Source organism: Pleurodeles waltl, chromosome 8, assembly GCF_031143425.1.
Source record: "Pleurodeles waltl isolate 20211129_DDA chromosome 8, aPleWal1.hap1.20221129, whole genome shotgun sequence".
NCBI lineage: Eukaryota > Metazoa > Chordata > Amphibia > Caudata > Salamandridae > Pleurodeles > Pleurodeles waltl.
Window position 1 is genome coordinate 460,795,741 of NC_090447.1, and position 13,910 is coordinate 460,809,650.

The window sequence follows — 13,910 nt, forward strand, 5'->3', positions numbered from 1 at the left end:
AATCAGGTTTTACGATAATGCATGGTAAATTGGATACATTTTGGCACATGTTAAATCAAAAATTCAAGCATAGTTCCTTTTATTGAGATGTTTTATTTAATGTGATTTTTATTGATTTCGAGGGATTGATATCTATTGTGTGATTATTGTTAAGGCCGGATAGGCTAATAACAATTAAATAAATGGAAATGGATACCAAACATCCCCTATCTTTAGTGAAGCCATCATGTAGCTGTGAAATTCATACTGACCACTGTCCAGCGCACGCATTTAAAATGGCTTCCCTGCCCCCTTACTGTTTATAGGAATCGACAAAGACATAGGATATGTCCTCACGTGTAATATAATGCACCCTGCTTTGGGGGTGTAAGGTTTGCTGTAGGCCCCAGTAACATAGGAGGGGCAAGCAAAAAAAAATAATTTTAACCTACCACGCATCATCCTGAATAAAAGTAGAGGCTCTGAGTAGATACAGAGATAATTTTAATTTTTTATTTTATTGATACTGGTGCCCTCCTGACTAGAAGATACTTTATTTAGATCTCCGTGTCCCAAAAGGAGCTAGTTCTCCTTTGGGGCTAGGGTTGAGACTGCCAGGTTAGTACTCTTAACTTGACGGGATGGGTTGGCCTATGATGAAGCATGCCACTATTATGTGGGGTGAGGCCTTTTCATCCATAAAAGGGATACATCTTATTAGAAGTGCAGTTATTTGGTATAGAGCAGGAATTGTAAAGTGTTGGATGTGGAACAGAATCCCACCCAACAATTTGTGTATTTAAGTTATGAATTGTGAGTGAGTGGGTTTGTAAGGTTTTTTTTCTCCTACCTCTCTAAGGTGGTAATTGGTAAGTGCTAACTTGTTGGGTGATTGCATAGTGCAACTCCTACACTACAGCTGCATAAAGGACTCCAAGGAAATGTCTTAAGTGACCTTGTATGTCTCTGACTTTGCAAATGTGATTGTTCCTAGTGTCTTATGGGACCCAGGGGGGTGCCGGGCGGGAGCCTGAAGGTCCTTTTGGCTCCCGTCTCCTGCAGGAGGCAGCATTTCTCTTAAATTCCGCAGGAAGCTGAAGACCTGGCTTTTTGAGTAGTCCCATTAGTCCCTAGGTATGCCTAGACGCACACCTGTTCAGCACCAGGATACCTTCCTTGGATGATAGTGTGCTCTACAAATTTGCACAACACTTTGAGTGTTCATGAATGTCTTAAAATCGCAAGGTGCAGAAGTATGTATTACTATTCATAGAGCACACATTTGGTAGGAAGCAAAGGAGCACTGCACATTGAAGGGGGTTGGGAGATGATCTACAAGATCATGTACATCAATTGGAGAAGTGCACAGATCCATTTGACACATTGGGGTACAAGAACATGAATCGATATCATGTGATTTGGGGCACAAATAGCTTAAAGTGCTGATGTTGGTATTTGAACCTGGGTCCCCAAACTCTAAAGCTCTAGCCGCTAGGCGTCATCCCGTCCTAGAGTAGACCTAGGACAATAGCGCTCCTCGTCACAGATCAGAATCAGAAGTCCACACTGTTTTCTCATGCAGGAAGTCTTAAATACACAATACTGTTTTTCTCTAAGAAAGTTTGTGCTGTCAATAGTCACACTCATTCTTCACATCTGTTAAAAGAAGCATTGCACATTTTCTAAGGCAGATTTCCCTGGGTTATTTTTTGTAATTTATAGTGAACATCATTGGTGTATATATGGGTCTAGATTCTGAGTCGATCTACTAGATGAACTGTGGTTCTGTTACTGGTGAGTATTATAGGCTGTGTTTTGCCATGTAATATCTACCACGGTGAGCTCCCCTATGTGTGTAGTATTTTCTCGATAATACTCTTACTATAATTACTTGTTAACTTCAAATGTTTGTTCAGTACTTCCAGGCATCTGATTTATATGGCCAATGATCTATACAGGTTTTTTACAATTATGTTTTCACTTTTGTGCTGTTTCATTTTAACGTAGTTAGTTATAGGAGTCAAAATAAACCTGTAAACCAAATCTTAATTGATTCTTATTTCTAATGTGTATGGGTTTCCATTTTTTGTTTTTCCTCTTTAGCTCCTTGGAGAACTAGAAAAGGACCCTAAATTGGTTTACCACATTGGCCTCACTCCTGCAAAGCTACCTGATCTAGTGGAAAATAATCCTCTAGTGGCTATTGAAATGTTATTGAAGTTAATGCAGTCCAGTCAAATCACCGAGTATTTTTCAGTCTTGGTCAACATGGACATGTCCTTGCATTCGATGGAAGTTGTGAATCGGTAAGAGCTTATTCAGTAGTATGCCGTTTTATGATATTGTTGAAAATTAACTTTTCTTACTCCTAGCTCTAGTTAGTAGTACTCCTCTAGAAAATGTGCTGAATGTATCATGGTTGGTCATTTCTGTACTTGACAGCTGCTTTGGTGTTGCTTGGCAGCATTGGTTGGGGGGGGGGGGGGGAGGGGGCTCTGGACACAAATATAAGAAGGATTTCAGTTGATTCTGCCAGCGCGCCTTGTCCTTAGTAAGTAAACTTACAAGGGGACGCGTATAGGTCGATGAATATTTTGGATCGCATAGTGTATCCTAGCCAAGTGGTGACCAGTGAAAAACATCAACTACAATTTCAACCAAACGTATAATACCAAACCTAGTCTAATAAGAAAAGACCATCACTCACAAGAATGAATTACTGAATTTGTTTGAAGAGTAAACTAAGAAGGAATTAGTGACCTGAAAGTGAAAACGACTCATTGTATTACACTAGGAGAAAACAAATTTATTTTGACAAATGGTAAAAATATTCATTATGACATGAGTGGGACAATAGTGCACTCGTTATCATGGTAGACAGCAAAGTAGTATTGCAACAAAAAAAGGGAAGCAAACTCGTTCTGAGGGGATAAAGATTTTAATGTGAAATGAGAGATTCAACACCTTATGATTAAATGGGGAAATATGGATCATTATGCCTAGGGGAGAAAAGACAATCCATACTCCCAATGTTGTGCAAGCTTTTTTGGATTGGTGGTGATCCTATGAGTCATGGGAACGGGAGGAGAGGTTAGTCTGTTCTTGGTCAGTAACAAATGTTTTGGGTCTTCCTGTGGCCCAGACCCTCTACTGGGTGCCCAACTTGAAATGTGCAATCTGTATCACTTGATGTCATTCTCCTGAACCTCCAAAACAAATTGAGTTCTGTTGCGACTCTTGCAGGGTTCTCTTAAATTGAAGGAATTTACTTTGTTACTTTGCTACTTCAAGCGTGCCGAAAACCTGTGTTAGTGCTTGGTAGTGGTGCATGGTGTAGCTGTCTTAATAATACTCTGAGGTCGACTGTGTCGGCCTTGCTCAAATAGACCTCATAAACATTAAAGCACTGGCACAAACTTCCATGAATAAGTCTTCATCCTAATGCAGACCTTTCTGCTAGAACTGTGGCATGATCTTTCGATGTGCAGGCACAAGAATCGGTGCAGAGCAGTAGCTGCGATTGTCTGCTAATTTTATTTTCTCGTTTAAAATCTAGTAATCTATTCACTGATTGTATTCAGTACTAGCTGTAAGCAAGTGAATCTCTCGAATCCAACTAATGCATGCGTTTCACATATGGGATGCATTATAATCCATCAGAATTTCCTTCATACATCCAGCAGTGAACAGGTATGCTATACAGGTTGCACTAAATTTGCTCCTTCCTCTACAGTCTAATCTAATACTTCAGAGAAATACAACACACAACAAAATATCTAATATGCTTCGAAACAGCCTAGATGTCATGTAGCAAGCAGTCAAGTTGCTGTGGCTTATGGTGACGAAGACTTAAGCAACTCTACAGATTACATTAAGCAGAACATATTCAAAGGTGTATGAGTTCAGCACGTACCTGGCTGGGGCAGCCGAAGTGAATTGTAAAGGACAAAGTGCTCTCAGACATCTTAGTTTTGGGGCAACCAGTTATTCTTCAGTTTACCCCAGAAGCAAACTTGATTTGCCTTGGAATTTCCAGGGACTGGTTCTCTGCAGAGTTCGAAATTCCTTTTTAACAGAATAGTCCAGGTTTTCTCTGCTTTTATTCCAGTCCAGTTACCTCTTAAGGAGATATCTAGATTGTAGCAAAGTGATGCAAAGATGATCCTCATTGTTGCGGGTTGCCAGTGTCTTCCAAAAGGGTTATACTGCAACTATGCCTTAGTCCCTGTATGAAAGTGTCTCTTTTTGACATGGTTACCCCCACTATTTGCCTAGTATCTGAAGTGATTTCCCCTAAAAGTGCACCTGGTTCCTGCTAACCAGGTCCCCAGTGCCAGATCTCTTTCCCTAAACTGTACAATTGTTTCCCCAATTGGCAAATTCTTTAGCACCCTAAATGTCCCTAGTAAGTGATACGCCTGGCACCGAGGTCCTGAGGTGCTAAAGGGGGTCCCTAAGAGCTGCAGTGCAAATTGTGCCACTTATCAAGCACATGACAGCCTGCCATTGCAGGCTGCGTGCCTTGGTGCAGACAAAAAGTGACAACACAACATGACACACAGCCTGTGTGCCATGTCCCCCAACACTGCATGCAGTGTATGTAGGTCTCTCCTCTAGCACGCCTTACAGCCCTAAAGCAGGGTGCATTATATTATATGTGAGGGCATATCTGCACAAGAAGCTATGCCCCTGCCATGTCTTTGTCAATTCTCAGACATAGTAGGTGACCAGGGAAGCCATTTTAAATGCATGTGCTGGACACTGGTTAATACAAGTTCCCCAGCTAAATGATGGCTTCACTCAAGATAGGGAAGTTTGGTATCGAACATCTTGTATTGGTGAACCCACGCTGATGCCAGTGTTAGATTTACCAGTACATGCACTCAGAAGGCACCCTAGAGGTGCCCTCTGAACCCTACTAGCCTCTGGTGTGATTGCTGACCAGTTTCTGCAAGCCTGCCACCCAAGACACTGTTCTGGTCTACTAGGATGAGAGCCTTCTGCTTTTCTACGGAGGCCCATAACAAAAGCCTGTCCGGGAAGAAGGTGTAACACTCCCTCCCGCAGGATGACCTGCTGATTCGCCTTCCTAAGGCAGCAAGCCTCAAAGTGCTGCTGCCTTTGAAATGCAAATCTGTCTCCCCTCATAGGAGGGGAAGCCACCCCCCTGCCCAGAGGCCCATTTGGCACCTGAACTGGTGGGAACGTTTGCTAGTCATGTAGGCGTGCCACTTCCAGGCTAGTACCACCCCTAAGGTGGATTACTGCAAGATGGACTCATTTTTTCAGAGTTAGTCATCTTTGAGTTGGCATACCTAGGAATTCTGGAACAGGGTTATGCCCGCTTCCCACAGAAAGCGATCATATAGGGGGCATAGTGACCCCAAGGGTGAGCCAATGGGCTACTACCCTACACACCCCTACTGCCCCTAAATTCAGTATTTATGGGAGCCTAGAGAAGCAGATCCTGATGAACTAAGAAGACCAGAGACTCAGAAAAGCTGCAACAGCAGAAGAGGAGAAAAGCAGCTGACCTGGTACCAACCCCGCCGGTCTGTGTGCATCCCTCATCGAAATCTGCACCAAAGTTGGCTTGTCCTGCAGCTGTGACTCCAGAAACCCAGGACGACTTGCCTGCCTTATAGTTTCAAGACCTTTTGTGAACAGCGGACCTGTTCTCCAGCAAACTCCAAAAGAAAGGACTCTGAAGCCTCTGGATTCACCAAAACCTGACCGCTGAAGTCACCACTGCACCTGCCATCTCTGAACCGAGTTGAAGTGAACCACCGGTGCCAACAAGATTCCCCAGCCCTCCAGAGTCAGAATCCATCATGGTTTTACCCCTCCTGGACTCAGCCTCTGCACGCAGAATCTACAGCGTCTGATCCAGGCAGAAAAACCCAACACCTAAGAACACCTCTTCACCTGTCGCCCCTGAGCCGTGGAGAAGAGGACCACAGGTGCCTGCCTGAGCATTGTGAGGTCTGAGCTCAGCTGTTTGTTCAGTCCAACTGGCCTCCTGGCCAGAGCCTGCAGCCTCTTTCCACAGTGACTGATCTCCATTTAAAAGCATTGGGCATCCAGTGCTGTATTGCACTCTGCACCCAGCCTGCCCTGTGCCGCTGGTGGTGTATTGATGTTGCTGCCTTGGACCTTACCCACTACTCACCCTAACTCCTGGAGATTGGTCTTATAAGTCACAGTACTCTACCTGTCTGCAGAACTTGTTTTTTTCTCCCATAGGATAACATTGCAGAACTCTGACATTGCAGTGTCCACTTTTTAAAGTGAAAAGAATTCCTATTTAAAAACATACTTACCTGAATGATTTTCTCTGATGCCTAAACATATATATATAAATATTCTTGCTATTTTTATAAATTAGTGTGTGCAGGAAGTTGGCTCTGTATGTGCTATTTCAAAGTAAGGAATAGTATGCACAGAGTCCAAGGGTTCCCCTTAGAGGTAAGATAGTGGCCAAAAAGAGATAATACCAATGCTCTATTTTGTGGTAGTGTGGTCGAGCAGTAGGCTTATCTAAGGAGTAGTGTTAAGCATTTGTTGTACATACACACAGGCAATAAATGAGGAACACACACTCAGAGACAATTCCAGGCCAATAGGTTTTTGTTATAGAAAAATATATTTTCTTAGTTTATTTTAAGAACCACAGGTTCAAATTCTACATGTAATATCTCATTTGAAAGGTATTGCAGGTAAGTACTTTAGGAACTTTGAATAATTACAGTAGCATATATACTTTTTACATAAAACACATTTAGCTGTTTTAAAAGTGGACACAGTGCAATTTTCACAGTTCCTGGGGGAGGTAAAGTATTGTTAGGTTTTGCAGGTAAGTAAACCACCTACGGGGTTAAGATTGGGGTCCAAGGTAGCCCACCGTTGGGGGTTCAGAGCAACCCCAAAGTCACCACACCAGCAGCTCAGGGCCGGTCAGGTGCAGAGTTCAAAGTGGTGCCCAAAACGCATAGGCTTCAATGGAGAGAAGGGGGTGCCCTGGTTCCAGTCTGCCAGCAGGTAAGTACCCGCGTCTTCGGAGGGCAGACCAGGGGGGTTTTGTAGGGCACCGGGGGGGACACAAGCTCACACAAAAAGTACACCCTCAGCGGCACTGGGGCGGCCGGGTGCAGTGTGCAAACACGCGTCGGGTTTCCAATGTAAATCAATGGGAGACCAAGGGGTCTCTTCAGCGATGCAGGCAAGGGGGGGGGGGCTCCTCGGGGTAGCCACCACCTGGGCAAGGGAGAGGGTCTCCTGGGGATCACTCCTGCACTGAAGTTCCGATCCTTCAGGTGCTGGGGGCTGCGGGTGCAGGGTCTTTTCCAGCCGTTGGGATTTTAGTGTCAGACAGTCGCGGTCAGGGGGAGCCTGGGGATTCCCTCTGCAGGCGTCGCTGTGGGGGCTCAGGGGTGACAACTTTGGTTACTCACAGTCTCGGAGTCGCCGGAGGGTCCTCCCTGAGGTGTTAGTTCTCCACCAGTCGAGTCGGGGTCGCCGGGTGCAGTGTTGCAAGTCTCACGCTTCTTGCGGGGATTGCAGGGGTCTTTAAATCTGCTCCTCTGAAACAAAGTTGCAGTCTTTTTGGAACAGGGCCGCTGTCCTCGGGAGTTTCTTGTTTCTCTTGAAGCAGGGCAGTCCTCTGAGGATTCAGAGGTCGCTGGAGCAGGGTTCTTTAGAAGGCAGGAGACAGGTCGGTAGGACTGGGGCCAACGCAGTTGGTGTCTTCTTTTCTTCTTCTGCAGGGGTCTTTCAGCTCAGCAGTCCTCTTCTTCTTGTAGTTGCAGGAATCTAAATCTTTAGGTTCAGGGAAGCCCTTAAATACTAAATTTAAGGGCGTGTTTAGGTCTGGGGAGGGGTTAGTAGCCAATGGCTACTAGCCCTGAGGGTGGGTACACCCTCTTTGGGCCTCCTCCCAAGGGGAGGGGGTCACATTCCTATCCCTATTGGGGGAATCCTCCATCTGCAAGATGGAGGATTTCTAAAAGTCAGTCACCTCAGCTCAGGACACCTTAGGGGCTGTCCTGACTGGCCAGTGACTCCTCCTTGTTTTTCTCATTATCTCTCCTGGACTTGCCGCCAAAAGTGGGGGCTGGGTCCAGGGGGCGGGCATTTCCACTAGCTGGAGTGCCCTGGGGCATTGTAACACGAAGCTTGAGCCTTTGAAGCTCACTGCTAGGTGTTACAGTTCCTGCAGGGGGGGGTGGGAAGCACCTCCACCCAGAACAGGCTTTGTTTCTGTCCTCAGAGAGCACAAAGGCTCTCACCGCATGGGGTCAGAAACTCGTCTCTCAGCAGCAGGCTGGCAGAGACCAGTCAGTCCTGCACTGAACAATTGGGTAAAATACAGGGGGCATCCCTAAGATGCCCTCTGTGCATTTTTTAATAAATCCAACACTGGCATCAGTGTGGGTTTATTATTCTGAGAAGTTTGATACTAAACTTCCCAGTATTCAGTGTAGCCATTATGGAGCTGTGGAGTTCGTTTTTGACAGACTCCCAGACCATATACTCTTATGGCTACCCTGCACTTACAATGTCTAAGGTTTTGCTTAGACACTGTAGGGGCATAGTGCTCATGCACATATGCCCTCACCTGTGGTATAGCGCACCCTGCCTTAGGGCTGTAAGGCCTGCTAGAGGGGTGACTTACCTATGCCACAGGCAGTGTGAGGTTGGCATGGCACCATGAGGGGAGTGCCATGTCGACTTAGTCATTTTCTCCCCACCAGCACACACAAGCTGGCAAGCAGTGTGTCTGTGCTGAGTGAGGGGTCTCTAGGGTGGCATAAGTCATGCTGCAGCCCTTCGAGACCTTCCCTGGCATCGGGGCCCTTGGTACCAGGGGTACCAGTTACAAGGGACTTACCTGGGTGCCAGGGTTGTGCCAATTGTGGAGACAATGGTACGTGTTAGGTGAAAGAACACTGGTGTTGGGGCCAGGTTAGCAGGGTCCCAGCACACTTCTCAGTCAAGTCAGCATCCGTATCAGGCAAAAAGTGGGGGGTAACTGCAACAGGGAGCCATTTCTTTACAGTGTGGAACTCCTTTTTGAGTTGTGTGTTTAATTTATTGACTACTGTGTGTATTTGTAGATGTCTTGCACTGCTCTGTGTTAAGCCTAAGACTGCTTGACCACACTACCCCTAAATTGAGCACTTTATGATTGCATAGCAAGCCCTGTATACTCACTGGGGGAACCCTTGGACCCTTTGCACGGTATTCACATACCACATAAAGGGCCAGTTTCCTACAGTCCCACAGAAGGGTTTTGTTCAGACCAGATTTCAGTTTCAAGAAGTCTACCAAAATCCTTCACCCCAGCTTTCTGTTGCCTTTATTAATATTTAGGATTTTTATATCACTATTCATATAGCACTTTACATCCCCCTTGTGAGGCCTAAAGCTCTTTCTTTGGTGGTTTGATTTTTGAGTAGTTTATACCCCTGGTAACGTTGTCAAGCACGCTGATTTACATCCGGTTCCTGAGTGTACTTTGATGTGCATGATTGGACAGGTGTTTGTGGTTTGGCCTACATGGGATATGTTTGAGGTGTGTGAGGTTTGATTTGTGCTCAGTGCATGCCTCAGAGAGGTTGCTTATGGTATAAGGACCTCAGCAAGTTACCTCAACAAAGCCAAACTGTTGGAGTCACTTTTGAACCACTAAGAATTGTGATATGAAGTCTACCGAGACAGGACAGAGGAGCAACCCTTTGAAGAAACCATCAAAGCACAGACTTATTATATGGAGTCAATCCGGGACCAGCAGGGGAGCAGGTTGATCAAGTGGTGGCATTTTTCACCACTGAGGAGTGTTTTATGGAGTCTTTGCAAGAATGTCAGATGAGCAGCCTGTTGAAGGCACTGTTAAGCTACGCCAGTGTCTTATAAGAGTTTTGCTCAAGAGCATCAGAAGAGTAACACATGGCAGTCGCTGCTAAACCACTAAGGAATATTAGGCAAATTATATGCAGGAGCTGCTCAGGAGCAACTCATTAGTGGCACTGTTGGACTACCAAAGTGTATTTTATGCAGGCTATTTGATGATATCGGAGGTCATATCTATTACCACTCTTTAACCACAGATACCTGTGTTTGCTAAGCATTATTGTATGGACTCTGACTCCAGGGAAGATACCTTCACGTATCGGTGTGTAACCTTATAGTATGAGACTTCTTTCAGCACTTCTGAATGCTTGCCTCTGTCTGATTAGGTCTATTCTTTTATTTCTTCCATTTTGGCATGCTCTTTTAAATCCTAAAAGTCCTTTCTGTCTCCTTGTTTCATAATTATGGCTAGAATTTGCATTACATTAGATTAGATTCTTTCTAGCCTGTCGTTCAATAAAATACTGTGAATGACTCCTTTCTGGTTAGTGTGATAGAGCAGCTTCCATGTAAAGATCATTTTTTTTCTACCGTCTTCTGTTCTGAGTGCACCACGTTCTGATTTGTTTTCGTTGTGGAAACAGAGTCCTGTAGTGATATTTGCTGTCTAATGTACTTGTTAAAATATTTTTCATTCTGAAATATGTTATTTAAAGTGTTCTGAGATCCTATCCATGTGTTAAGATATTTTACCATTCATAAAGTTTGAATACCCAAGCTTCAGAACAAGGATTACATGTAGGTCCCTTAAGTTGTGCTTACTCTCTGTAGAGCAGTCACAGTGCATCCCTGGAGAAGACTAATGATGTGCCACTCATGCATTGCATGTGGCTTTCTGGTTTCTCAGTTGGTGTTCTATTTAAAATTGTTGACTATGAAGTTAGGAAATTGGTGAAATAGACAGAATGATTTTTGATAGTGTGTGTTATTGCTGTGTGAGCAGTCTGCAGATTGAATGTGCTAAAACATTCTGAGGTTTTCACTTAAAGCTAAGGTCTCTCAGGCTCATCTCATTTTACTGTATACCTCCTGCAAACAAAGTAAATAATGATACTTCCAAACTGAGATGTTCTACCTTGGTCCTTTAGGTGATCCTTTTTTGTTTTCTGGAACCACTGTACTTTTATCATGGGATTTAGTATGTTTAATTTATATTACAGGCTTACTACAGCTGTGGACCTCCCTCCAGAATTTATTCACCTTTACATTTCAAATTGTATCTCTACTTGTGAACAAATTAAGGATAAATACATGCAGGTGAGTAGTTGACACAAAAATGTTCCTGTTTGCTTAGTCCCAGAGAGAATGAATGGGCAATCTTTTGATCAATTCTTAATTGTTATTATTTTCTTTCCTGTTGAGGACTTTTTTGGTGCAGTCACGTCTAGGAACCAACCAAGCATAACCATGCTGCTGCTGTTACCAGTTACTCATGCTGTGTAATGATCTAAACACCTTGGCCTTTTAACCAATGCCGCTTTGGTTTCAGAATCTGCCTCTTAGGTCAAAACACATACTTGAAACAGACAACCAAGTTCTGTGTAATGTGGGTACTGTTTAAAAAGCCTGGACTGTCCTATGACAAGTTGCTACATAGTAGCACAGGCCTGTGAAACTTCAGTGAACAATCAGAAATAGATTTGATGGACACACTCGACACTTCTGGAGGCCATCCGAATAATATAATCTCTGCAACTTTGTACAGCAAAGAATTATGTGGTCCTAAAAATTGCTAGTGACAACACACAGAATACACTGTTCCAATAGGAAACACAGGGAACCCGAAGGTTTAGGAGCAAGAGTCCTCACACACCCATTAGGGTGTCATGCTTCATCATCGGGAGATGCTCCTCGTCAGACCGGCTCTGCTGACGGGCTCCCCTAAGAGGGGGCTCTTTGCCGGAGATCTTTTGTCGAGGCTGCCGAGATAGAATGTCTAAATTGGTACTTGCAGGCAGACTCATCAAGCAGGAGAGGGAAATTATAAAATTGGTTCTAAACCTCAACAACTCAATCATTTATTAGCGAAACCCGAGGGATTAGACCAAGATTAAAAACAACATGAAAGTGAAAATGTGAGGAATGATGCTCACCCACTTTCTAAAAATCAGTCCGGGCAAGTAAACTATTACAGTGCCTCTAGACATGGGTCGACATGTTTCGCGTCCGGTGTTCCAAAAGGATCCAATGACGCTTCATCAGGACCAGAAAAAAAGAAAAAGCTTCTCCTGAAGTATTTAAAGTGTATATAAGGACAAAATAAGGAATGGGTTACGACTCCAGTCACTTACATTATAGTCTATTGTCCGTCCGGTCAACTAACCATAAGGTCGCCCTGTGAAACAAAGGTAAATTAATACAGTACAAAACAAAGTGTGTTTTATAAATTCAAGCACAACCCGTGTTCAATCGGTGCGCACACAGTGTGGAGTCCATAATGCAAAACAATAAAAATCAAAGGGCTTACCATCCCAAATTCTAGGATTAGGCTCCCTGGGAAAAGAAAAGCCTAGGACTGTTGCTGCTGATATCAGAAACAAAAATCATAGCTGGTAATATGTTTGATGGCATGTGTAGCTGCAGATATACATGCTTTGCACAGGTCCTGCCATCTAGTGTTGGGCTCAGAGTGTTACAAGTTGTTTTTCTTCGAAGAAGTCTTTTCGAGTCACGGGATCGAGTGACTCCTCCTTTTCGGCTCCATTGCAAATGGGCATCGACTCCATCTTAGATTTTTTTCTTTCCGCCATTAGGTTCGGACGTGTTCCTCTTCACTCCGGTTGTTCGAGTCGGAAAAATCTTACAAACCCTCTAAATTCGTCGGTATTGTTTTCGATCGCGTCTCATCCAGCATCGACACCTCGGTACTGGCGGATACATATCTTTGATTGCCCTTCGGGGCACCCGCGCCCAACTTGGGGCTGGTAGGCCCGACCAGAAGTATTGTCGAAGCCTCATGGACCGGACCCCGGTAAGATTCTGCTCTCGGTGCCACGCCAAGTATCCCTACACAGATCAACATTTGGTTTGCAACCTGTGTTTATCTCCGGGTCATCGAGAGGATACCTGCGAAGCCTGTAAATCCTTCCGCTCGAAAAAGACTTTTTGACCGAAGAGCGCGAAGGTTAGAGATGGCGTCCAGAAGCACCGAACGCGTCGACGCAGAAGAGGAGGAGATGATCCACACCTCAGTCTCCGTTCGGGGAACCGATTCCGAACAAGAGTCTGACATCGACCGACCAATAACAGCCGGCCAGCACATGAGTACGCTTGCCCCGACCCAAACCAAGCCCAAATACAAGGCCTTTGGGACGCCACTGCCGGAAGGCCATGGCTCCACCCGTAATAAAGCTACTGGTGACCAAGTACCATTTTAGCACCGAAAAAGGCCACGCCAATAACAAAGCCTTCGAACTCGAGCCGAGGCACAGGCTCCGAAATCATACGACACCGACCCATCGAGTCGAAACCCCGAAAGTCACTTTCGGAACCGAAGCCAACAACTACTCCAGGCCCATCGGTGCCGAAAAAAACTGCTTCGGAGCCGAAAAAACATACCTACACAGAGGAGCATGGTCTTTCGAAACAATTAAAAGAAAGCCATAGATTTGATGAGGAATCTCTATGATGACCCAGTCTCAGACAATAGTCTACCCATCTAAGCCATCGCCACCTGAGGATAGCACCTCATATACACAGGTTCTAGCTAGGGCAGCGGCATTTCACAACGTGACCATGCACACAGAACCTCTGGCGGGCGACTTCTTGTTCAATACATTGTCCTCAACTCATGCCACATACCAAAGCCTACCCATGCTCCCCGGTATGCTAAAACATGCGCAGCAAATATTCCAAGAACCGGTTAAAGGAAGGGCTATAACCCCAAGTGTAGAGAAAAAATACAAGCCACCACCCTCAGACCCCATTTTTATCACACAACAGCTGCCCCCGATTCCGTAGTGGTCAGTGCAGCAAGGAAAAGGGCTAACTCACAGTCCTCTGGAGATGCACCCCCTCCAGAT

The 13,910-nt window shown here is 44.9% G+C and overlaps 1 protein-coding gene across 2 annotated transcripts in view; it reads left to right on the plus strand.

The window, feature by feature from the left end:
• Positions 1-13,910, plus strand: part of CNOT11 (CCR4-NOT transcription complex subunit 11) — a 160,154-nt gene that overhangs the window by 62,705 nt on the left and 83,539 nt on the right. For both annotated transcript variants that reach the window (XM_069204410.1, XM_069204409.1), the window contains 2 exons: positions 2,083-2,285; positions 11,049-11,145. In XM_069204410.1, coding sequence (XP_069060511.1) covers positions 2,083-2,285; positions 11,049-11,145 — 300 coding nt within the window. The remainder of the gene's footprint in view (positions 1-2,082; positions 2,286-11,048; positions 11,146-13,910) is intronic.